The 26,500-nt window shown below is 36.1% G+C and overlaps 1 protein-coding gene across 1 annotated transcript; it reads right to left on the bottom strand.

Annotated features, from left to right (window-relative positions):
- Positions 1-161: 161 nt before the first annotated feature.
- On the bottom strand, positions 162-22,795 carry LOC121427736 (cationic amino acid transporter 4-like). The gene is made up of 4 exons (XM_041624275.1): positions 22,408-22,795; positions 6,954-8,729; positions 6,504-6,612; positions 162-1,174 (listed from the first exon to the last, which is right to left on the bottom strand). The coding sequence occupies exons 2-4, from the start codon at positions 8,637-8,639 to the stop codon at positions 1,017-1,019; spliced, it is 1,953 nt and encodes a 650-aa protein (XP_041480209.1). The 5' UTR covers positions 8,640-8,729; positions 22,408-22,795; the 3' UTR covers positions 162-1,016.
- Between the last annotated feature and the right edge of the window lie 3,705 nt (positions 22,796-26,500).

The raw sequence follows: 26,500 nt of genomic DNA, 5'->3' as shown, positions 1-26,500 counted from the left end.
AAGCCGCACACCAACAAGAGTTATTATGATGGCTATATTTCTTTTCTTTTTAAATCATTTCTATGATTATTCTGAAAAGGATTTCAAGTTCCCATTTCCATAAATATCTATACATTTTACATTTTTATACATTTTCTATACATTTTTGCCAATATAACGCCCTCGTCTTACAATCAAAACACATCTTTGAGAACATGAAATAGACTCAATATCTGCGTATGAAAAGAAAACCTATAACAGTAACTGTTCAAGGTCTTGGGGCCCCTCCATGGGAATTACAATTATGGTTACTATAATGTGTGCCGAGATTGAAATAATTGCTATCGACCAATGATATCATGGTACAATAATAACTGCGGGTTTCCATGATGGTGCATTTTTCAAACGCAGAACGACAAATGTTTGACTGACTTACATGACAACTTTTGGACAAAAATAGACAAGTCTTATTATAAAACGCTCCTCAAACAGATCGGGCAAGCTGACCCTGACTTAATTTTAGTAAAGGCAAAAAACGGAATAGAGAAAAATAGTGGTGAAGTTTCGATGAAATCCATCAGAAAATGAGCGAGTTATAAATTGATTACTTTTTGTTACCTAACAGACGATCAATCCGAGTCCGTAATCGTTTTGTGCATGTGATTTGAATTCCCCCAAATTCTGGGGAAAAATTATGAATAGAGAGAGTGGTTATATATTCTCGGGAGGGGCCGGGTCATGATATACCCCCTTTAATTACTTATTTTACCAGTCATGTTCCATGGAATTTATTGAATTCATACTACTTGATATGAAGGGGCCGCTCATACATGTATGACGTCACAAATGAAAAGCTTTAATTACGTAACTCTTAATCGTTAATGGATCATCATTCTTCACCATTAATTTCTCTATTTGATTTCTGCTTGTGCTAAAGCCAACTTATCGCCAGGATAAACTTTAGGTCGCCCGAATGCGTTTATTCAAACGACAGATAAAGTATATTTTCTATTTCATTTCAACGGACACTGCATCTATCAGCTTGGCGTCAAGATACCGTTTCTATCGTTCTGTAGAGAGCCGTAAGAGGGCGTTGGACTAGTTGATGAGCCGCTCTGTGCTTCCTCAGCCTCTTGTCTCGCTTGCTGTCCCACTTTACTGTGTTTATATCCATAGAGGGCGTATATCAACAAGCCTGAAGAAGACATATAAAAGACAAAAAATATACATAACCTTTTTTGAAACTGAATCATGATACAGCATTTTGATATTGGGATACTAACATTGGAATTCCAACTTCTCTGACTCTCTCTCTCTCTCGGTATTTTTTTTAATGGAAACCTCCCGAGGACCTTCAAACAATTGCAAATGACAAGCAGGAAAACAAATTTGGCAAAAGCGAACAAGCTACCATCTTTCAGAGATCAAGGGGCATGTGATTGATCATGGTTTGAATGCTTCTGACAAAAGACATTTCCATGGTTAAAAGAGAACTCGGATATTAAACGCAGCTGCTGAACATTAGAGATATTTCCATCCTCTTATTTAAGAAAAGACGGGTCGACTTTTAACAAATTGTAATACATTCTGCATTGGCGAACGTTTTGCTTTTGACGAAATGTGTTTTTAGCACATTCAATGTGAAAACATTAGTATTCATCTAAGGTGGGACAGTGTAAATTTGGTACACAATACTTTCACATCAAGGTGAGATCGCTGGTACGATCGCAGTGACCGTACCCAGCGACCGATAAAATCATGGTGTTAAAATTTCATCGTACTCAACGACCGATCGTATTGGTCACTAAGTACGATGAAATGCTACCGATCGTTTTGAGTATGGCCTGGAGAGCGCTTCATGAAAGGACTTGTCAGATGTTTTATCCGACATTTACCAGAGTAATGGTGTTTCTCAGCCAATCAGATTCAAGGAAAGATTTCAGATCTGACAACTTGTCGGACAAAAATGTTGATGAAACCCCTGAAACACTCCCCAGATTGTGACGGATGCAAGCTTGATGTGAAAGCACAGCATACTCAGCGATCGATCGAAATACAATGTCATGCTGTATTCATCCTTTGTGACGTCAATGCGCATAGCGTAAAATATGCGCAGATCATGATGCGCATAGCGTAAAATATGCGCAGATCATGATGCGCATATTATACAGCGACCGATCGCTTAGGGCCTGACCAAATTTTGACGGCGGTGTTAAAGATGGCGACCGTACCTTAATGTGAAAGAAGTATTAGACTTCCAAATTCTATTGTGTGTCTTGTATAATCAGAAAAGAAATGGATAGACAGAGTACTCAGCAAATATTCTGAGCTCGACAGATGTTTGAGTCGTGATTTTAAAAAGGGGAATTTTCAAATCTAACTGTTTGACATGAAAGCCACTATTGAAAACAGACATTAGTGCATGAAATTGAATGTCAAATAGGTAAGATTTTAGCTCTTTTCATTCTGATCATGCAGGCATGCAAGTGCATAGCAATAATGATACAACTATTCTGAACTTTATTGGAACAGGACGCATTATCCAAATAACATTGAAGACGAATATGTGTAAACACTAAACACACAAATACATATGAATCAAGCACACTCATGGAAAGACAATTATTGAATTACTCAGGAATCTAGGGTCGGACTTTTAAGGGATGCGATTTTTTTTTCAAAAAAAATTGAGAAAAAAAACCATTACACATTTCGTCTCCCGAAAAAAAAAATCATATTGCTCATTATATGGCAGTGAGTCCAAACTTCGCGCGTGTCCAAACTTCGCGGACGGTCATTATCTCCAAAACTAGCCAATATCCTTAAAATCTGATATCATCAATGTGAAAAAGGACATAAAATTACCCTTCGCTGAAAGTTTCTTTAGGATAAGTCCAGTATTCATGATAATATTGGCAAAAGATCGGCAAATTTGTCACCGTTAGCGCCCGTTTTGAAGAAAGCAACAAGCATCACGATATCACCATTTTACAAGCAGAAATCATAAAAAATGTGAGTTAAATGTGGAACTAACCGATTCCATAGCATTTTGCCATCAATCTGATATAAATATTTCACTTTTTGAGCTTGAGTCTTTGTTTAAATCTCCACAAAAGCTTTGGTGCGCGAAGTTAGGTCACACTTTTTCTGAACGGTTTTCCAGCACAGCCCGCATTCGCCGATCGGAATAGAATTTTGAGATCGCGATACCGGCGAAACCCCGTGACCTACTTTACATTTTCGTCCATGATTTTATAGTTTACGATCTTGCCGTCAATGTGGTAACTATTTCTTGAATTGGTTTTGTATAAATTATGAATAATCTGTGGACAAAATTAAGCCTGATGAATATTTTTGAAAAGTGCGCGAAGTTTGGACACCCCATCATACAAGGTGCGCGATTGCAAATTGTATGAAGAGTGCCCGCGTCTTCTGTCACCCCCATGATCCGAGCCTGGTTGTTTGTTTGTGGTATTTGTCTGGGGATTATTCTTCATATTCATTTAGCTGTTAAGCCTGATGCTTGTTCGCGATTGCAGTAGCTGTTGATTGAGATAAACGTCCTGTTGAATATGATAAACAGTTGAATTTCAAGTCCAGATACACAAATTATTCTTCTTGTAATTTTAGTTTTATTGATATGTCTTAGCGAGATATGCATCCTGCAAGTGCTAAATGTGACAATTTTCAGCTTGCGCTCCCATCAATAAATTGTTTAGTGATATATCCATTCCATTTATGTCTAAAAGTGCTTAAAACGTCCAGTTATCCTCTCAGGATATGAAAAAATTTCAGCTCGAGCTTCGCGCTAGCATTATTTTTTTGAGACCTCATCCTTACATGTCACTGCTAACAGATCTTGACATGTCCCTTATCGAATTTTGTAGGACCTGTATTAATCTTTTTAGCTCGTTAGCGCTCGATTTTCTTCTTCTTCTTCCTATAATAGTAGACCGGCCAAAAGTAAAAAAGTGCTCTAGATAAGGATTCGACGGCAAAATTTGTTAATGCTTGGCATCCCAGCTAAAAGTATTGCAAAAATACCCAGGAATAGCGTACGGCCGGATGCCAAGCGCAATTTTGCGTGAAAGTGTCATTTTTAGCGTAAAATCTGAAAGAATGTCGAAAATCACGCATTTTGATATTTTGACGGATTATCATCATATTTTTGATTATCTTTGATATGAAATTATTTTTATTCAGAGTTTTAAATTATAAGTCTCATAAATATGCATTTCAAATTTGAATATTACACACACACATATGGCACAGGGAAACATAAAACCGCGATTTCCTCAAAATAAAAGTTAGTGAAAACTATCAATAGTTTGAAGTTTTTTTATGCAACTAAAATTCTTCGATTTAAATTGGTTGGTTGGTCCTGAAAAGGACCACCCAATCTCTGAGATTGGGTGGTCCTTTTCAGGACCAACATTTGCCCAAGAAAGATACATGGTGTACCGTGAAATCCACTATACTATAAGTACATACTAAAGCGAGTTTTTAATTACATGTATAAGTGAATTCTATATAAAGCGAGTTTTTAATTGGATCGCACAATTTGTCAATTCTTTGCATCCCAGCTAAAAGTCTTGTGGAAATCCTAAGGAATAACGTACGGGCGGATGCCAAGTGCACTTTTGCGTGGAAGTATTTTTTTTTTCGTAAAATTTGAAAGACTGTTGAAAATCACGCATTTTGATATTTTGACGGATTATCATCATATTTTTGGTTATCTTTGATATGAAACTATTTTTATTCAAAGTTTTAAATTATAAGTCTAGTAAATATGCATTTCAATTTGGAATATTACACACACATATATGGCAATATGAAATATAAAATCGTGATTTACTAAAAATAATAGTTTGTGAAAACTATCAATAGTTCTAAGTTTTTTAACAACTAAAATTCTTCGATTTAAATTGGTTCATCTATTGAATATCGATCGTTTCTAATGTCACAAATATTATAAGAATTATGAGACTTATAATTTGAAACTCTGAATAAAAATAATTTCATATCAAAGATAATCAAAAATATGATGATAATCCGTCAAAATATAAAAATGCGTGATTTTCGACAGTCTTTCAGATTTCACGCTAAAAATGATATTTTCACGCAAAAGTGCACTTGGCATCCGCCCGTACGTTATTCCTTAGGATTTCCGCAAGACTTTTAGCTGGGATGCAAAGAATTGACAAATTGTGCTATTCAATTAAAAACTCGCTTTAGAATTCACTTATACATGTAATTAAAAACTCGCTTTAGTATGTACTTATACATGTAATTATGTACATAATGTACGGTATTTTCAAATTTTCTTTCAAAATGCGCACCTTGTAAAATGCACATTGTCTCTTTTCGGATAACATAAAATGAGATATATTCCATCTTACTTGAAAATTCTTTTAATATTTGTGGCATTAGGACATTTACTATACATTCGATAGATAAACGCATTTAAATCGAAGAATTTAAGTTGCATAAAAAAAACTTCAAACTATTGATAGTTTTCACTAACTTTTATTTTGAGGAAATCGCGGTTTTATGTTTCCCTGTGCCATATGTGTGTGTGTAATATTCAAATTTGAAGTGCATATTTATGAGACTTATAATTTGAAACTCTGAATAAAAATAATTTCATATCAAAGATAATCAAAAATATGATGATAATCCGTCAAAATATCAAAATGCGTGATTTTCGACATTCTTTCAGATTTTACGCTAAAAATGACACTTTCACGCAAAATTGCGCTTGGCATCCGGCCATACGCTATTCCTGGGTATTTTTGCAAGACTATTAGCTTGGATGCCAAGCATTAGCAAGCATTAACAAATTTTGCCGTCCAAAGTATAAAAAATCGCTTTGGCCGGTCTACTATATAAGTACACACCACCTGTGGTGTATTGTCGTACCGTATTATGGATTTGAATGCTGAGTGCTGAGAATTCAACGTTGAAGAAACAAGCATATATATAATATTTACATATTTACATACAAATCAAAACATTTTAAGGTTCGCATTTGCACCCCCCCCCCCTCCACCACTTTTCAAAATCCTGGAGTCACCAATCTTCGGAGCGGGTGCTTTTTAATTATCTTATCCACTTTAAATGAGAACAAACAATAAGAAGATGAATAGATTGAGATCCGTTAACAAGTTAACGAATCAACGGATCTCAATCTATTCACTTTTTTGTGACGAATACAAAGGCTGTGGACGCAGAATTTTTGTAAACTCTCGGTTTGATAACCAAACTTTCGACCTTTTAATGGGTCTTCATCTGGGGAGCGTTTCATGAAACGAGTTGTCGGGCGGTTTATCCGACAAGTCCTGTTTTACCCGACAGTTACTATAATAACAGTGATTCTCAACCAATCAGAATCCAGGTAAGTTGTCAGATTTGACAACTTGTCGGAAGAAAATATTGATGAAACGCCCCCCTGGACCCCCCTGGACTTGATTGTGGCAGGAGGAGAGGAAGTTTATGAATGTCTAGTGCATGATTATATAATTTACCTATGGCGATCCATACAAAGAACCGGATCCATGTGATAAGAGTAAGCATAAGCATCAATCCACAATTAAGAAGAACGCTCAGAATAGGTACCAAGGGGACAAAGGGAACCTGCGAGATATAAGTAGGAGAAAGAATAGCTCAATCGTAAGCATGGTTATTTGTGCAATCTTTCCTTACCTTTCCATGTCACTCTAAATGCAGTGAGGTAGTCTGGTCCCCAATCACACTCCTCTCATTTTTGTGAGACGAGGGACCAATCAGTTTTGAGTGGGATTTACATCTTTTGAGAGTGAATTTTAGCCCTTCTGGAGTGAACAGTATTTTACATCCAATTTGATGATTTCGTCAGTCTTATGCTTGTTGGAGTTTAATCTTTGGATACACATCAACTTTTTTTTTGGGGGGGGGGGGACTTGTCCATTAAGAATGAGAACATAATATAAACTTACACTGAACTGCTGACCCGGGTCGTTCTGGTAATGCAGAGGTATTAAACTAAAACAGGTCAAACTCACAATGGACGTCGAAATTAAAAGGAGGATGGCCCACCAGTCACAAGCAGCTAAATACTCGTATCCATGGAGAACAATGGCGATGGCTCCGACCCCAAATAGGACTCCTACGAGAAGGGCCACTAAGACGACCTTTCCTGGTGTGTAGCCATAGAGCCGCCATATGATGGGCCATCCTCTGTATTTTTCTATTAGAGTCCCAGCAAGATGGAGATCATAGGCATTATCCGTGTGGGTCACGATGGGATCTGCCGATGATGCCGAGCGCAGAGGATATTCCAAGGGCATCAGATTGTGATTGTCACCTTTTGCGTCGTACTGATCTCTTAAAAAGGAATCGTGGATGCTGACGTTGATGTTGTAGCCACCAGGTCTGTAGCGTAACACCACTATTGAAGCTGCAACAATGGCATAGGCACAGAGAACACCGATCGATAGAAACGCGACAAGGTCTACTAAGGTGAAAAATATATCTAGGAGGGCAACGAAGAATCCGAATATGATCCCGGCGGTGACAGGTACCTGGGTCCTGCTGTTGACTGTGGCAAGGAATTCAAATATCAGTCCATCTGATGCCATCGCGTACAGGGATCGAGGCAGACAAAAGAGGGACGTTAAGATACAAGTAAAGGTAGAACATATGGCTCCAACCCCAACCACCCACTCGGCCCATAGGACACCATTGTATTGGAAGGCCTGCGAAAAGGCGGAGGCGGCATTAAGTTTCCAATATGGTATAATCAATGTCAGTATTGCTGATGGAATCATGTATAAGATTGTTATGATAACAATAGATGAAACCATTGCGATGGGTATACTTTTTCTTGGGTTCAGAGTCTCCTCACTAGATATTGCAATGACGTCGAAACCAACGTATGAATAGAAACACGTCGCTGCTCCTGTTATAACCCCCTTAAAACCATATGGAGTGAATCCACCTGGTCCTTCCCAGTTCTCTATATTCACATACTTTGCACCCAACCCGACAATGATTCCTACGACAATAACATTAACCACTAAGAAGATATTGTTCAAGGTCGATGATGTTCCTACCCCGAGAAGAACAAAGATCATGACAAATAGACAATATGCCGCTCCCAGGATATCAGGATATGGGGCTATAAATGGTACGTCCCATGTTTTATTCCCCATTACGTAGGTTATCGTGAAGTTCGAATAAGCTCCATTCGATAGCTCATCGATGTAACCACTGAAGGAGCGTCCAACCGAAGCAGCAGAAGCAGTGTACTCGAGGATCATGTTCCATCCGATAAGGAATGCCCACAGCTCACCAATCGTGACATAAGTGAACAGGTACGCAGAACCGGTCCTTGGAATCCGACACGAGAACTCTGCATAGCACAACGAAGCGAACAAGGAAGCCAGACCGGCGATGAAGTAGGAAATAAACACGGCAGGACCGGCATATTCCTTGGCAACGGTTCCAGTCAGGACATACAACCCGGCACCAAACATGGAACCAATGCCAAGGAAAGTCAGGTCGATAGTGCTCAGGTAACGTCGTAAAGGCGTCGAATACGTGTCTTCATCTGGGCTAAACTGCTTCTTTCGACTAAGCGTCTTCAAGAACTTGACGCAAGTGTTTTGTCCGTTTCCATCCATTGTGGCTGACTCAACTGATGTCACTTGTTACCAGCAATGCTACCAATAGGAAATGCCCCTTAATAGAGTATCAGGTAGTATCCGACATTTCTGCAGCAAGAGAATATTTATGAAAAAAGATATCAATTTGATGAATGAAACTTTGGTACAGGTCCAATAATGTGTATTTTGTAAGACGGTCACCTAATGTTTCTATTTTAGACAAGTGTATGTGACCGTTGATTTGTTTTCATCCATTAATTTTTTAAAAATTTGAATCAATGGATTATAAGCGGCCTCTAGCTTTCTCTAACGTATTTATTTCTAATTTTAAAAAAGTCACTCCCAGGATTTTGTTAAACGTCCCCGAAACTCGATGAAGACACAACAATGTATAGGGGTTACTCGATTATTGACATAAAAACCGTGGAAAAAATATTGCCATGATTCTTTACAGTAGTGTTAAAGATCTTTTTGGAAGCAAACAAATATACATGTATATTATATTTAACTATATAAGATCATTATTATCATCCAAGAATTGGTATACTTTGTAAATAATATTCTTGTTTGTTTTTTCTATTTATACTGTATATGCCTATGGACATGCTGAAGACAGTTTGATAGATGATAGCATGTTTTTTTTTTCTCTCTATACACGGTATTCAAATGAATAAACTGAAAAAGACAAACTGAAACTTTACACCGATGGAAGGATGATAAATAACATTTTCAAAAGCTTTAGAACATAAAAAAAGACCACAAGCCTTGCGGAACCCAACTTCTAGTCTTTTATAACGTCATGCTAGGTGGTTACACTTCGTAATTCCGAAGGTTCGTAATTCCGAAACACGTGAATTGCCTATACCTCGATGTTCGTTAATCCGAAGACGAAAAAGGGTTCGTTAATCCGGACATTTGTGGCGTAATTCCGAAGGTTCGTTAATCCGAAAAGGAATGATAGTCGTAATTCCGAAGGTTCGTTAGTCCGAAAAGGAAATGAGGTTCGTATTTCCGAAGGTTCGTTAGTCCGAAAACGAAATGAACAAGGAACTTCATTTCGTTTTCGGATAAACGAACCTTATTTCGTTTTCGGATTAACGAACCTTCGGAACAACGAACCTCATTTCGTTTTCGGATTAACGAACCTTCGGAACAACGAACCTCATTTCGTTTTCGGAATAACGAACCTTCGAAATAACGAAGCTTCGGAATTACGAATTTATACTATGCTAGGTAATTTCGAATAATGATCACTTGCGTTTTGGAAAATGTTTAGTGCTTAGATGGCCGACGAAAACCTAAAGATCTCTATCAATATTCTGGAGAATAAACCAGTTTGTTGTTCCATTCTGCGCACGAACAGAAGAAGGTCTTTGGTTCTAAATTGGTTCTAATATTTAATGAGATAAGCGCCAACTTTGATGTCTTGATAATTCATGCATTGTTTTGAATTGTGTTTTTCATCACATCCATAAAAAAAATAGTCGGCTAGCGACTGCTATTTTACAGTTGGCAGTTGGCCAAGTACATTGCTATAACAACATGCTAAGTGCATTCAAAGTAGAAATGCAACAAAAACATTTATGGAGTGTTCTTTGGTGGGTGATTCTATTCACCTGGGGCCCGTTGCATAAAAGTTTTTACCTGAGAAAACTCAGATTATTTTTACAGGAATTTTTTCCCTGTGTTAAAGTCAATGGCAGAAATCAGACTAAACTTAATTTTCGGTTTTTACCAGAGTTTTTTCAGGTAAAAAAGTTTTATGCAACAGGCCCCTGGGGCCCGTTGCAGAAAGAGATCAAACGCAACTAAAAAAAATCTTACGCAAGTTGATTTTCAGCCAAAGAATCACCCGTATTCGTGACTTGCCCTTGATATTTTGACTTGCGTTTAAACGCGACTCTTTTTGCAACAGGCACCTGGGGAGTGTTTCATCAACATTTTCATCCGACAAGTTGTCAGATCTGACATCTTTCTCTGATGTTGATTGGCTGAGAGCTACTGTTGCTATGGTAACTGTCGGATAAAACCTCCGACAAGTCCTTTCATGAAACGCCCCCAGATGTATCTTGCTATAGGTAAGGCATGCTTACACAATATCTTGTTTTGAAATCTGCCTATCATAATGAAATAAATGAAAGGTCATTTGACCAAAATTGCCCATGAACTAGCTACGAACTGCTCTATGCTATCACTCTAAAAACAAATCAGTCAAAAATGACTAGTTAATATAGGGTCAGGTGGGTGCAACGGTTATTCTAGTCATATTTGACTATTTTCTAGTCATGTTGTACTAAAAATAGTTATTTCTGACTAGAATATATGTCAGAAATGTGAATATCAGTGATTGTTATATAAGTTGCTCCCAGCTGACTACTGGTCTAGTCAATTTGACTGATTTGTTTTAAGATAATTTTCTTCGTTTTCTGTGCTTTTTGAACAGCCAATTGTTATTTCGGTTATTCACAGAAAACATTTTCTGTCGAATTATTGTTGCTTTTTCGGGTAGCTGGTTACATATATATTGGTCTGTGAGTGACAGGTGTGATGTCAATGTTTTTTATGGCAAGATAACAGGCGCACGTGCAGATGACGATTATTCAAGACGAATGTGGTGTAACACTCATTGATATGAAATACTTTGACCTTTTGAAGTAATTAAAATCATTTTTACAATTATAGCAGGTACCTCTAAATCGTTACATATATCCAGCTGATGAAGTAGAAAGAGAAGCACATTCGGTAATACGTTGATTGGAATGAACATGACAAAATGAGAAAATATTGATAAAGGCTTGATGAAAGTTCGTCAAAGAATACGTGACGTAATATGCGATCAGCCTCCCCGTCTATACATATAGCATTTATAGATAAATGCCATAAATTCCATAACTTGGTTTCTTATTGAAAATGACGGATACGATTTTTTGTTATCCTCCAAAAGAGGGTGTGAAAGGTCTGATGATGTACATGCGTATCACATAGACATATTTTACCTTTTCCTTTGTCATGTTTGAGAAATCTTTCATCAGATTATTATGAACAATATTTCAAGCATCATCCACATTTCAATGTTTTCGCCTTTTGTTCGAGTTAGAGTAATCTAGTGAATTCCTAGTAGTATAGGCCGGTGCCCCAATGTCTGATGCAAACATAGTCGAATAGTGATGGTGATCCCCAGACCTCGGCCAATAAAAATCAAGAAAAGTTGTCAGATATAACAACAAGTTGCGATGACATACTCTTCTGGGGTGTTTGACTTCTGGGGAGTCACACTTAAATGCCTTGTTGAGTAGGGTATGAAAGGCACGACTCCATTGGTCAGTTCATACCAAGAGGACGCTCAATACTGGATATTGAGAATGCGCGTTCCATATTCTGTACGCGTTGGCATAAGTGCGACTCTATGTCCATGAAGTCATACCACGGACCTACCTCTGTGAAACACCCTCCCCCCCCCCCCCCGATCACAAATATACAAATATATTGAACGAGGAGAGGTGTTACTTTTGATACTGATAACAGAAAAATAAAACAAATGAATAAATAAATAACTATCGAGATAGATATAGCGATTCTTGACATTTTTCTGGGGGACCCTTTCATAGCAGAATAGTCTTACTGTCTGAGACGAGAAAATCTGACTTGCGAATACCATCACGGAGATTTTTAACGCTTTTGGATGCTTTATCGGGGCCTCCTTTTAAATACTACACACCATTCAGTCAATGGCGCTGGCATATTAACGGATAACTGAATATGAATGTGAATATCATAGAAATTAAAAAAATATGTAGATACTTTCATCAATCTTTTACCAGATGCGAAATTTAATTAACACGGTAATGCATAGCTGATGTATATGCGTGTGTGTGAGTATGTAATTGAATTTTTTTTCAGACGTGCACGAATCATATAAATGAATATTAAGGATCTAGAATGTCACCATAAGAAAGGCGTTAACAGGATTCGAACCTCGGACTGTACCCCGCTTGGATTTCAGGCGCACGCACAACGCCCAATTTGAGCGCAATTGAGCAAATTGGTTGCGAGGGCGGTGCTTTCTTATTTCAAAAACAACAACCAGCGCAACATTTTGTTTGTTTGTTTCTGTTTCTGTTGTGGTAACTCCCGTAGGAACTCGGCAGGACAGCATTTTTTGCTGGTAAACGCCAAGCTGGTATATAACCAATTACCTTGGAAACATTTTACGTCTAGGTTAATCAGCCATAGTGGCTGACATAATAAACGACAGATATCACTCTTGGGCCTTTTTATCAAAGTGGAGACAATGGCAGAGTTGGGATTCGAACTCACAACCTTGCGATTATGAGTCCAATGCTCAAACCACTGGACCACACGACCCGTCATCCCTCCAACCTTTTAAAATGTTGAGTTAGCATTTCATTATTTTTAGAGTGAAAGGTCTAGAGTAATTCTGTGACGCGCGTTTAGGGGTAATTCACTTGAGTGCGGCAGGTTGGGGTCGATCCAACAGAATATTTTTTTTCTCTCTCTCTCTTATCATGTCATATATTTTGTTAATATTTCATTTTGTAATTGCTGAAACGCATTAGCATTAATATCTAGTATTTATGAAGTTTGATGTATAATTTATATTATTATATTTGTAATGGATTTATTGTATGATTTATAATTATGTTTCAAATAGTTTGTACAAATTGCTTATAGAATGTGATTGTGTATTTTGATTTGAGAGAATATAATAAAACATCCTTTAAAAAATCCTACTCCCATGTCATCATCGGCAGGTGATTTTTTTTATTTATACCAGGTGCAAATTCTTAGCCCTACAATAAGATTCATGGGACAGGAAAACAAGGGTATCGAGAGTGGAATTAACAAGATAGGGGGATAGGGCCCGGGGATGGGGTAGTAGTGTAGGAGTAAGCAAACTGATAGTGATTTTTTCCCCTCTTCTCTCCTTTCTTTCTTTTTCTACCTTTTCTTTTCTCTCTTCCTTCATTTCCCTCTTTTGTCTTTTCTTTTCTGTTCTCTCTTTTTACTTGGTCCCCATGGAAGACCAGCCGCACATATAATTGGTGCAGCTGAATATGGGTTATCGAACCGTCTCTTGTCTTAAGTTTGATCTTTTAACTTTCTTGACATGTTTCAATCAATCTTTTTTTTAATCAATGTTAAGAATCATTATGTATGTATATGTTACTCCTTGTATCTCTTGTTTATATATTGTTATGTATTTCTTTATGACGGACATAAAACTAACTAACTAACTAGATATAAGTACAAACACCTGGGGGGTGTTTCACAAAGATTTAAGCATGACTTAGGTCGCACTTAAATGTCGACGCGTACATAATATGCAACGCACAATCTTATTGATCAATACGCAGTAGTGCGCGTCCTCTTGGCATGATTTGACCAATGCTGTCATGCCTTTTATACAGTGCGTCCCAGAAAAAACGAAACCGAGATTTAGCGATCATTTATCATTACTTAATCATAAATAAAATAGACAAATGACCTACCAATTTAAAGCTTAGAATCTCCTCTTTCATCTGATATTACTTAGATTATTTCTCATTCACGCATGAGTGAGCAAAGACAATTTGAAGAAAGGATATCAAAAAAGCATTTGGCGGGGGTTATCTGGGTTTCAAAAAGAAAACCACATTTCTGAAAAGTTCAATATCTGCTCTTTAATTTGATACCTGAATTACAGAAAATGATCAAGAAATAACAAAGTTCTGGTCATTTGAAATAAGGCTTGAATTTCAATAATTTCATAAAATGAAGAGGTTCTCCAGGCTGGCGTTCAAACTCACTCGACACTCCGTTTTGTTGACGATCAGCCATGCATTAAACCTTTTGTTCACCATGCGATAGCTTCTGTGGGAAACCGGTGAAAACACGTTTATCTCATGAAATTATGGAAATACAAGCCTTATTTCAAATGACCAGAACTTTTTTATTTCTCAACAATTTTCTGTAATTGAGGTACCAAATTAAAGAGCAGATATTGAACTTTTCAAAAATGTGGTTTTCTTTTTGAAACCCAGATACCCCCCGCCAAATGAGTTTTTGGTATCCTTTCTTCAAATTGTTTTTGCTCACTCATGCGTGAATAAGAAATAACCTAGGTAATATCAGATGAAAGAAGAGATTCTAAGCTTTAAATTGGTAGGTCATTTGTCTATTCTATTTATGATTAAGTTATGATAAATGATCGCTAAATCTCGGTTTCGTTTTTTCTGGGACTCACTGTACTGTGCGCAACTAGACATTTAAGTGCGACTCTAAGTCATACTTAAATCTTTGTGAAACACCCCCCAGGATATCGCTCGCAATTGCAGGTGAATGCACTTATAGTCTAGATGATCGGTGCAAAAAATAGCAAGAATTGTTCAGATTATGGTAAAAGCATGAAATTTGGCTGACAGGTAGAGAAAATCGTGCTGAACATTTTTAGCAGGGGGTGCCAACCTGTCCTCTTCCCGTATAGCAACGGTTGCTAGGTAACATATTTACCTTGACAACCACCATTTTTGGGGTGTTTTCTACATTTCAAAAACTATATTTTGACTTCGAAGCTCCCATTTTACAATCACATATCTAGAAACATTCCAACCACGTATAGCAACAGTAACACATTTTCCATAGCAACTATAGATAATAATTACTTAACACAACATCTGGAAATAATGTCTGAATGAAAGTGGTTAGAAATTGGTCAATGTGTGACTCTAAAGTGAAAAATATATACCAGATCCCTAAATAGTTCAGAGACAGTCCAAATAATCATAATGCCTGCAGGCCTAATCTTATCTAGGTAACAAACCTAATTTCGATATACATAATTTTACTATTTTTGCATACTTTTTACTCACATATGACAAATCTAACACACAGACAAGAATCATCATTGGGCCATCGAATGTGCAGATAGGATCTCTCTTGTTGAAACTGAAACAGGGTGCAGTAGATGCAGAATGGAACACTCGGAAAAACACCGAACCTTGAGGGAAAGGGAAGCTGAATTTTTTTTAACATTAACTAATCGCTCCCAATTAAAAGACAAACCTTCTTGGGAAGTAATTGCGAGTAATGCATACGCACTTGTCAGTAAAATTATGATATCATATTGACTGACTTGAATATACAGTAGACCTGAAACAGCCTCAAGAATCATTTTCTGTATATGTACTGTAGAGCATGTACAGTAGACCTGAAACAGCCTCAAGAATCATTTCCTGTATATGCACTGCAGAGCATGTGCAGTATACCTGAAACAGGTCAAGCATCATTGTATGTATGTTGCACCTTTTTTATTTGATTATAATGTTGGACATTTGACTCATTTATTTTTCAATAGTTTCTATCTAGATAATGAAGAAACAAGTATTTACATAATGTACAACTGTGCAGTTTCCAGTAGTTTAGGACTTTGTGCACCATTCTAGCGAATGAATAGAACGTACATTCTATGTGTTACACATGCCTTTACAGAGTTGGGCATATACCTAGTCCATGCAAGATTTAGGACTGTCTGGATTGATCATAAGTCGGTAAAATCAAAACCACTGGAAAGCATGCATTATGCTCGACAAAGAATATTACAGGCAACATAGGAATTCATCGAAGTTACAGCCATCATCTTCGGTGTAACAATGAATTGCTCGACAATCAGAGTGTGAGAGACATTTCTCCACATAAGGAAATTATATAAGGTGGTAGTGCAATCAGCAATTTCATTTCCATCTGAGTTCTGAGTTGGACATGCAAAAATGTATTGGAGGTATTTTGAAGGAATTTTGAAGAAGCATGCTGATCTTAATGTTACTGTTCCGTGCCGGGGTTTTGTGGTCGAGTATGGATCACGTCCAGCCAACCTGGAGCCTGTTGCAGAAAGAGTTGCGTTTAAACGCAAGTCCCAAACACGGGTGCTTTATTGGCTGAAAATCAAGTTGAGCAAGATTTTTTGAGTTGCGTTTGATCGCAACTCTTTCTGCAACGGGCCCAAAATATCACAAGTGTGTCATATGGTACATCCTGCAAGATCTTTCAAATAAAGATCCATGAAGCTGCAGGATCCCAGCCAAAACACTTGCAATCGGAACTGACTGGTCAAAATCAACTTCTGTGAGAGCTTTCAAGTCATGATACATGTAGATCATGGAGCAGCAGGGTCCAGGCCAACAAGCCTGGAAACATAACTGATGGTTGGTCCAAATCAACTCTTGGGAGATCTTTCACGTGATGATAAATCCTGAAGCTGAAGGATTGATCCAGGTCAAAACACCTACAACAGAACGCGATAGCTATCCTATATCCTAGATCCTATAGCTACAGGATCCAGCCAACATGACTAGAAACGGAACTGATCGGTCAAAATCAACTTTAGCATGAATGATCTTTCACGTCATGATAGATCACAGAGCTGCAGGATTGATCCAAGTCAGAACACCTGGAGACGGAATCGCAACTCCTGCACATGGCATTAGGTCCGGAAACGGTATGGAAAGCTAATATGATCTTCATTGCAGGCTTCGAAAGGGAGGGGATAAACCAAGGCAGAGTTTGTTGGCTTTCAAGAGAACGACCACTGTTAGCTAGAGATAAGTGGTATCCAAGCACTCATTTGAAAATTACTTTCTGGTGGGATTTTGGTGTTTGAAATAATTTCTAACATAGTTGACTCATTTAATTCTTGGCGGTCATTTTTGATCGCTCCAATATCAGAGATATTCAACTTTTAAGCAACCATGACCTCCTGGTGAGCTCTCGTAACTGTTCTTCTAACTATTCTTCTCTTGTTAAATGTTGCTTTTGTGGAATTCTTTCCAAGGGCATTTGTAGGTGTTATACAGGGTCTTGAAGGATATTCATTTGGCAAATACATAGCCACAAAACCCACAAATTTCCAGAATGTCAACGGTTTCTAGACTTTCAATTCTCGATGATACAAATTCGATCAATTTTACTTCCATTTCCAATCACTCAGATAATTTAACAAGAGGTCTATTATCATTCAATGATAAATGGTTAACTAAATTATATAGTAATAACAGACATTAACAAGTTAACCTTTGCTATGAAAGACACCAAATAATTTAAATCGATTACATGTGTTTATGTTAATCCATGATAATTATGGTTTCCAAATGGAGAAAAATTGGTGATAAGGTGATTTTTAAGCATTACTATACCAATAACATGGAACCCATAGACATCGTCTTTGGAAATATGAAACATATCATGAGGTACAATGTAGTTTAATTTGTGCAAGATTTTACGCCAATCAATAATCTATCTATACTTGGTCCGCTGTTATTTTTAATTTATATTAATGATATTTACTGCAGTTCTGACAAACTTAAATACATATTATTTGCAGATGACACATCCGTCTACTTAACAGGAAATGATACTGAAAATCTTATAATAACCATGAATGAACAATTAGAATATATAGACACATGGATGAAAACAAACCATATGATTTTGAATGTTGAAAAAACAAAATATATGATATTTGGTAATTGCAAGAATGTAAATGATCATAGATCATTATTATTTAGAAATATCCCGATACAACGCGTTAAAGAATTTAATTTTTTGGGTGTTACAATTGATGAAAAACTTACTTGGAACTCGCATATCTCACAATTGAATAACAAACTTGCAAAAAGTATAGGAATACTTAATAAACTAAGTTTTTTACCTCAGGATGTCCTGAAGGTCTTATATCATTCTTTTATTACATCATACTTAGGTTACTGTACAGTGGTTTGGGGATTTGCTTCTAAAACTAAATTGAATCGCATACATGTCTTACAGAAGAAGGCCATACGTATTGTAACTCATTCCACTTATCTATCTTCTAGTAAACCCTTGTTCAAAAAAACAAATATCTTGCCAATTAATGAAATGTGTCAATATTATATTGCTACTTTTATGTACTGTTGCTATAACAACTTGCTACCGAAGTCTTTCGAATCATTCTTCTTATTCAATAAAGATGTACATACATATAATACCCGAAATAAGGATAAATTTCATCCACCTTTGATGAAGAAACAAGTTGCTAAATCATCAATATTTTATGAAGGTCCACTGTTATGGAATAATCTACCTGATAGCATAAGACAAAGTAAATCTTTAAACCATTTCAAGAGAAAATATAAACAGTTGCTACTAGAGAATATGTAATGTAATAACCAACACATAACTTGCTTGTTTTATCACTTTATCAATCTCCTTCTTGCTTTTCTTTCTTCTTCCCTCTCTCTTTTGTAGTAATATTCTTTCCTTGTAATAATTTGATACTTGTATTATGTATATGTATTATGTAAAAGTAACTCTACAGTAGGAGTCACTCTTGACAAGCCCTTGGCTTTTAGTGACTCCTCCACAATTATGTTCAGCTTTATGTATATTATGTATCATGTGTTTTTATGTGGAAATAAATGAAATGAAAATGATCGCAAGAAGTAAATCAATCTTTCCGTAAGACCTTTAACCATCGGTTGCTACAGTAAACATGTTACATCATCTGGTATTTCGCATGGGCGTGTATACATGGTACAATAGTTCCTGGGTTGTTGTGATTAATGTATACTATTTAATAGAAAAGATGTGGTTCATATGAAGTATGATCATGAAAAAATACCCTATAAGAATTGGTTACTGTGGAAAAAATGTTACCTAGCAACCGTTGCTATGGTGCTTTTTACTAATTCCTAAGGAAAAATTCATCACATGAGGAATCTATGGGCCAGATTTAATTTCTGAGCTATTCTGAGTAAATCATATTGATCATATTCATCTCAACAATGATAAACAATTTGTTGCTATGTAAAATGGTCCCTAAGCAGCCGTTGCTGGGAATAAATGGATCAAAACTGTTGTGATACAAAGAAACATGCTTTAGATTAAAATTCATGCAACACATCGCTCATGAAAATGTTTCTTAAGCCCAATACAGCTTAGTTACTAAGGTAAATATGTTACCTAGCAACCGTTGCTATGTTTGGCAAATTCACGTTGGCACCCCCTGCTAAAAGTGATTAGAATAACTTACTCTAGCTTTGTACCAATTTTCATGCTTTTACCATTTTCTGAACATTTTTTTCACCAATCACCTAGACTATTCATGGAAAGTCATTGCAATTTATTTAGGCCCGATGAACATGTGATTATCAAAAGGGGCACGTCCGTAAAATAAACGACATTTTGGAACATCCGACCCCCATTTTCTCTCAAGTTCGATTTCACTTCATTTCTGACCAAGTCATGGTCATTTTAGAGCATTACAGACTGCCAAAAGATCCAGATATTGTAGACAGAAATTATCTTGAAGGTCCCACATACGGAGTCGGACTGACATAATTAAAGGAGAATGAAACCATTGGAAGAAGATAGCTTGTGTGAAAACAGAAAAATCAAAGAAACAGATCAACAAAAGTTTGAGAAAAATCGGACAAATAATGAGAAAGTTATGAGCATTTGAATATTGCGATCACTAATGCTATGGAGATAGCAAATTGGCAATGCGACAAAGATGTGTGATGTCACTTGTGAACAACTCTCCCCATTACTTTAGTATATTTTTCACTTGAATTGCCTCTTTTATCACATCTTTCCATAAATCATACTGTTCTTTCTACATGAGGGCATGTAATACATATTTCTTAAGAATACATCATGGATAAAGAGTTTGTATCATCATAAGAAAAAGCAAAAAAAGAGACATTTTGAGGGTATTTTGTAGTCCACCAAAGGGAAAGTTGTTCATCAGTGACATCACACATCCTTGTCGCATTGCCAATGTGAGGATCTCCATAGCATTAGTGATTGCAATATTCAAATGCTCATAACTTTCTCACTATTTGTCCGATTTTTCTCAAACTTTCTTTATTCTTATTCTTTGATTTTTCTGTTTCTACACAAGCCTATTTGTTCCAAAGGTTTCATTCCCCTTTAATAGAATTGCCCAAAGGTCAAAAATAAGGCTAAGTTCATTTTAGACAAGTTTAGATATCGAACCCATCTTTTACATGTTTTAGGTGCATTTCTGTAGAAACTGATATACAACAGATGTTCGCAGCCATTATCATGAATATCGCAATCAAATGAATAACTTGTCTACCATGGTTATAATATTACCAATTAAATGCATTCGATTTGTATAACGACTCTAATCACTACCGGGAATGTGCACGCTATGATTACGATTAAACGAAATATAAATGTTATTCTATTTCATATACAGTATACATTACCTTTGCCATTATCATATCATGCATATTCTACATTTGCAGAAATTTAAATTGAGCACATTACATTAGATTTGTGCATGTTCAATATTTCTAGTATATTTCCGTATGGAAGCACAACACTAATACACGGTCATGATTAGCATTTCAAACTGTAAAAAGTAGAAATCTACAATATTAATTTTGAACTTAATGAACAGAAAATGATTAAACATCTCAACTATCAAATAGTGTGTCCATTCAATGTGTAAATTTGGGTTTTCTTTACTCCATTCATAGTGCATTCGTGTCTTTAATCTATTCCGTGTGTGGTTTACATATTTTTCAAACTGCACTATACCGACTATTATATATGCATGGATAACTTTCAAAGTGAATTATACTTGAATGCCTTTTTAAGGAGAGCCTTTTTGAGCATGTGATATAAGGTTTAACTCAACAATATCATGCACGAAAGCATTTTCATACAAACTTCATGGTAACTGCGTGGAAATGCATCTGTGAGAAAAAAAGTTCTTATCAGGTTTCTGAATTAAGCATGATAATTATTATCGGAGAGTGCTATATAAAAAATTAGTAGTAGTAGTAGTAGTGGTGGTGATGGTAGTAGCAGTAGTAGTAGTAGTAGTAGTATAGTGGTGGTGGTGGTAGTAAAGTATTCGGATCAATTTCAATTAGGATTAGTTTGAGAGCTTAATTTGCGAAATTTGTGTTACTAACCCTAATCCTTATTGATTTAATAATAGAGTGAAGTAGATTTCATGCGTTGAGGTTAATTCCTGCCAGACATATTTCCATACAATTACAAACGTCTTCTATCGGTTATGCATCCTTTCTGGATTTTATGACATGAGAAAAGTTGAGACTGTGAGCTATTCATAATTATAAACGGCAATCCTCCCGTTCCATTAATTAATGCGTGGTAAGCATGGTAAATGTCTTATTTTTCAGATTTCGAATTATTCATTTCCGTTCATCAAAATTCACGAAATACAATGGTGGTAACAATACATAATCAAAATAAAACAGACAATCCAATAATTTCACATTATAAAAAAATATTGAACTTGATTGAATTCAACAGAATTACGGGCCCCGCGAGCATGTTTTGCATAAAATAGGAATATTGATGTGATATTAATTATGTATTTACATATGCAAATGTAAATCAGATATATATATATATATATATATATATATATGTACGATATAAACGAATGTGTATTTAGATAAGGGGCTGGGACTGACTGTTAATTTAATAGTTAAAAGTAGTAATGTCTAATATCTTGTTATGGTTGGTTATGCTTTTATTCAAACCAACTAATTCAAAAAGAAACTATTCCCTTTTCAAGATCATTCACGCTGTTGAATTGTCGAAACAAAATAATTAACTAAAGTCTGGTGTAAATCAAGATGAGAATACACATAATAATAACACAAAAATACAAGAGTTCCTCTGCAGATAATCTCAAAGGATCGATAGGTAAATTACTTATAATGAAATTTTAAAAAAAAGGAAAGTTACTTACCCTTTCGTGACAATATCTTGAAGAAATTTCAACTCTTAAGCTGAAAACCTTTGATTTGGCTGTTTAGGATGCAGCGGATTGGTGGTGGAAGCAAACTAAAAAGCAATAAGTTGGCCTACGGGTTAAGTTTACAATACGTTATGCCATTGCTTTTTTTTTTTATTTGCGTCAGAACGCATCCAACCAAATCACGCCATGGAACAAAATCATAGACTGCGATCGTTCGATCCAAGTTTGCTGTACATGTGCACGTTGAAAGCTGAGGAAATTTGAAGGAGTGGCTGCACTCCATGCACAAAAAAGGGACATGAATTAGACCTTCTGTTGGCCTTCTTTTGTGGGGGAATGCTCAATGGTCTCCTCAAATTTCAAACGGAGTAGCCAAAGAACACACAGTGCTCGCAAGGTATATAAGCGATGTCAGTAACTTTAGAAGGTGATTATTGGTTTGCTGGTATACTTGATAATTAACAGGGTAGGATTCTGTTTCATCCTGACAAACACACAACACGCGAATTGGTTCTGCTGTTGGTGGTATTTCGTTTTCAAATCGTATAATTTCTTAATTATTTTCTACAATAATAAAATAACACACCACATACTATACTTATGTAATATTATATAGGCCTACAATAACACAGCAAAATAATAAAGTTGGCGTAGTCAAAATAATAAATCTACAGTGAAAGAATGCTTCTCAATCTACTACCAAAGAAGACAAATTTCTTAGTTTTAACATGTTTAACAAATATAAATACAAACAAATACAACAAATATAATGCAAAACAGATAAATGAAAGTTCAACAGATTTGAAGCATTTTGTATCAATGCAATTTATTTGCATTTGGCAAAACATATTATTTTACATACAAAATATTCAAATGAATATTTGTTTACTCAAAGTAACTTTATCTTCTTAAACAAAATATTGTACATCAGTAATAAAACGACTACTAATTTATCTGTATTTTTTTCTTCAAAAAATATAACAAGAATAATGCCGTTTTCATGAAGAAGATGTCATAGTTTTTTACACCATTTTAATACCAACATTTTTTGTCAATCTCGAATATCATTCCATTTGCAATGAGCTATATATTGATATTGATGTCCAACGTTTATAGTTAAGTCCATGGCTGAGCGACATCCAAAATGAATGAGGTTTCAATGTCTACTCTGTACATGACGACCATGCTCATAACGTTGTCAAACGTGCGGCGAGCACAGTGGGTGATTTCAAGTTCGGTGTTGACCTTGGTGTTGGTGTTAAAATTTCGATTGCTTCCCCTAGCTCCAAAACTTATTCAGAGTTTGTAAAACTGATCTAGATCACATTATTAACATCTCAACAACTAGTGAGTGATTTTTCGGGACCATCCTCATTTTATGTTTGGTGTTATAATCGTGTAAAAATTGACCCAACACCAACACCAAAAGGTCAACACTTAACTTGAAATCACCCAGTGTGTCCACATATTGGACTTTGTCAAAATATCCGATTCACACTCTTAAAATATGCTCAAATTGAAAAGTGTGAATATAACCTTATGGGCACCTCGACAGTGTGATTGTTCATAGCGTGTTCACATGGTCGACTATGTGAACATTATTTTGATTCACATGCACTGTTGAAATGCTCAAATTTAACAGTATGTGTGCATACACTGTGGCACACGGTGTACACAGCAAAAACTGTGGTGTTAACCGGTGTACATAGAGGACCACACCAGTTATTTTCCACCGGTGTTAAATCGGTGGGGTTAGTTTTACACCTATATGTGTTATTACAACACCTTTGGTTGTTCCATTTACACTCTTTGGTGTTGTGTTCAATCTTTAGGGTGTAATTTTAACACCTCAGAGTGTGGTCCTCTATCAATACCGATTGGTGTCAGTTTTAACACCACAGTTTTTACAGTGTACTTTCCAATGTTGTTTTTTAAGTCTATTGTTGTATTATTTTAAAGATCCAACAAATTAGTTTGTAGGCCGACATGCGGAAAGGTATTTCCATTAGTTCTAGTAAGTATTAATACGTAAACAACATATGTTACCTCGAAGTCATCCATTGATTGATTAAAAATGACTGGTCGAGTGGTTCTTCTTATGAATAGTTTCCTTCCTCATCTGATTTTATTTTCCATATGCCGTGAACCATTGATTGTTGTCTGGATTTTTATATCAGTATATAAAGCAAATAATAAACAGCTTATTTCAAAGTACAATAAAGATTAAATAAAAAGGGTGATTTACTCATACAGCGGAACAGACAGAGGAACACTAGCATGACTAGGAACATTAATTTGGAGGAAAACTTGTTGAAAAACAAAATTGCTTTGTTCGAGAAAACATTCACTTACAAACATTCATTTATTAAATCTATTCAATTATCAATCATAAAACGTGTTACCGCGAGAAGAACATAATTCGTGAAAATTTAGATTTTATTCATTTTTGTTTTCTTACAGCGAGTAGAATCACGCATATAATACTGGCGACGGAAATCTGCTTGGATCATTCTACATAGTATTTCAGGGTAACATTCATCAGATAGATGAGATCATAATAACATTAATGTGTTAACAGAGTTTGTGCATTTACTGCGAAAAAGCTTTCATAACATTCCCATTTAATATTGCACCATCGATAGAATCCGATAGAGTATTCAATTCAATTCTGTTATCCTTCCATTATTGTTTTTATACAATAACATCATGACAAATGAATGAACGGATGTGCCGTGTTATGTACATTATATCACAAATACGCAGCCGTTACGACTTCTGAAAGTTAATAGCCTCTTGTGCAAGATGGTCAAGGCAAAAGACATTCATGAATATCATTTACATCTTATTTTCTTCCATAGAAAGATCAAACAGAGTCAGACATAATATCAGATGAAGAGTTTATACGTATATGTCTCCATTTGTTTGGTCCTGTATTAATGATACATGTTTTTGTAGTCAAGATCTCACGAGCACGTTGATAGTCATTAGCAATGTAGTGGCGGGTCTCGGGGGTAAGTGGGAAGGGCGCCATGAAGCCAGCGATCTCTTGAGTGGAGAGATCAGTGCATGAACCCGCTTAAAAGTCGGTGCCTTCGCTGTTGTCAAAGATGTTGCGTTCGTGGAATAAAAACATATGGGGGCAGAGATCTAGCCCCCACTGAACTCGATGGAGCTACACCATTGCCCCGACATGTGTCCCGCTTCCAGGTCCTTGATGACACATACTGACCCTGCAGTCGAAGAGCCTAGTATTTACATCGTAGTCAAACCGCTTACCTAGGACTTTAAAGGGGTGGTCCAGGCTGAAAGTATTTACAGCCTAATAAATAGAGTAGAATTCACTGAGCAAAATGCCAAAAATTTCGTCAAAATCGGACAACAAATAGCAAAGTTATTGAATTTTAAAGTTTAGTAATATTTTGTAAAAACAGTCGTCATGAATATTCATTAGGTGGGCTGATGATGTCACATCTCCACTTGTTCTTTTGTATTTTATTATATGAAATTAGGTTTATTCAAATTTTTTTCCTCCAAGAACTAGAAAAATTGGATGGACAACTGATTTAGTGAATTAGATATTTATTGCTGCAACTTATTTCATTATAAGGGAGACATATTATTGAAACAAGACTATTATAAAATGATAAAAAAATATGATGTTATGTAATAACATAAGAAAACGGAAAGTGGAGATGTGACATCATCAGCTCGCCTAATGAATATTCATGACAACTGTTTTCACAAAATATTGCTAAACTTTAAACTTCAATAACTTTATTATTTGTTATCCGATTTTGATGAAATTTTCAGCGGTTTGCTCAGTGAATTCTACTCTGTGTACTAAAATATAAATATTTTCAGCCTGGACCACCCCTTTAATGCTCCGACAGTGCCCCTCGATCGTTGCAGTATACACCGCCGCACACGACACAATCCGACTCCGAGGCGTTTTTTTATCAATTGCACTATGCATTCAATATGAATGTTCCTATAGAAGTCAAGTTTATCTGATTTTAATTTCGGCAATAATACAAGGAACACGAACATAATTCGTTTGCGATACAAGTCTTTGTGAGATGGGAGT

The sequence above is a fragment of the Lytechinus variegatus genome, chromosome 14 (genome assembly GCF_018143015.1).
Source record: "Lytechinus variegatus isolate NC3 chromosome 14, Lvar_3.0, whole genome shotgun sequence".
In the NCBI taxonomy this organism is placed as follows: domain Eukaryota; kingdom Metazoa; phylum Echinodermata; class Echinoidea; order Temnopleuroida; family Toxopneustidae; genus Lytechinus; species Lytechinus variegatus.
The sequence above is the reverse complement of the archived record's forward strand: the minus strand, read 5'-3'. Positions and strand labels throughout refer to the sequence as shown.

Excerpts from the sequence above, each read along its gene's own strand:
- LOC121427736 (XM_041624275.1), bottom strand. The coding sequence starts at position 8,639 with ATGGATGGAAACGGACAAAACACTTGCGTCAAGTTCTTGAAGACGCTT. Across the intron at positions 6,613-6,953 it reads ACCCGGGTCAGCAGTTCAGT|GTTCCCTTTGTCCCCTTGGT; the intron begins GTAAGTTTATAT and ends TATATCTCGCAG. Across the intron at positions 1,175-6,503 it reads CTTTGTATGGATCGCCATAG|GCTTGTTGATATACGCCCTC; the intron begins GTAAATTATATA and ends TGTCTTCTTCAG.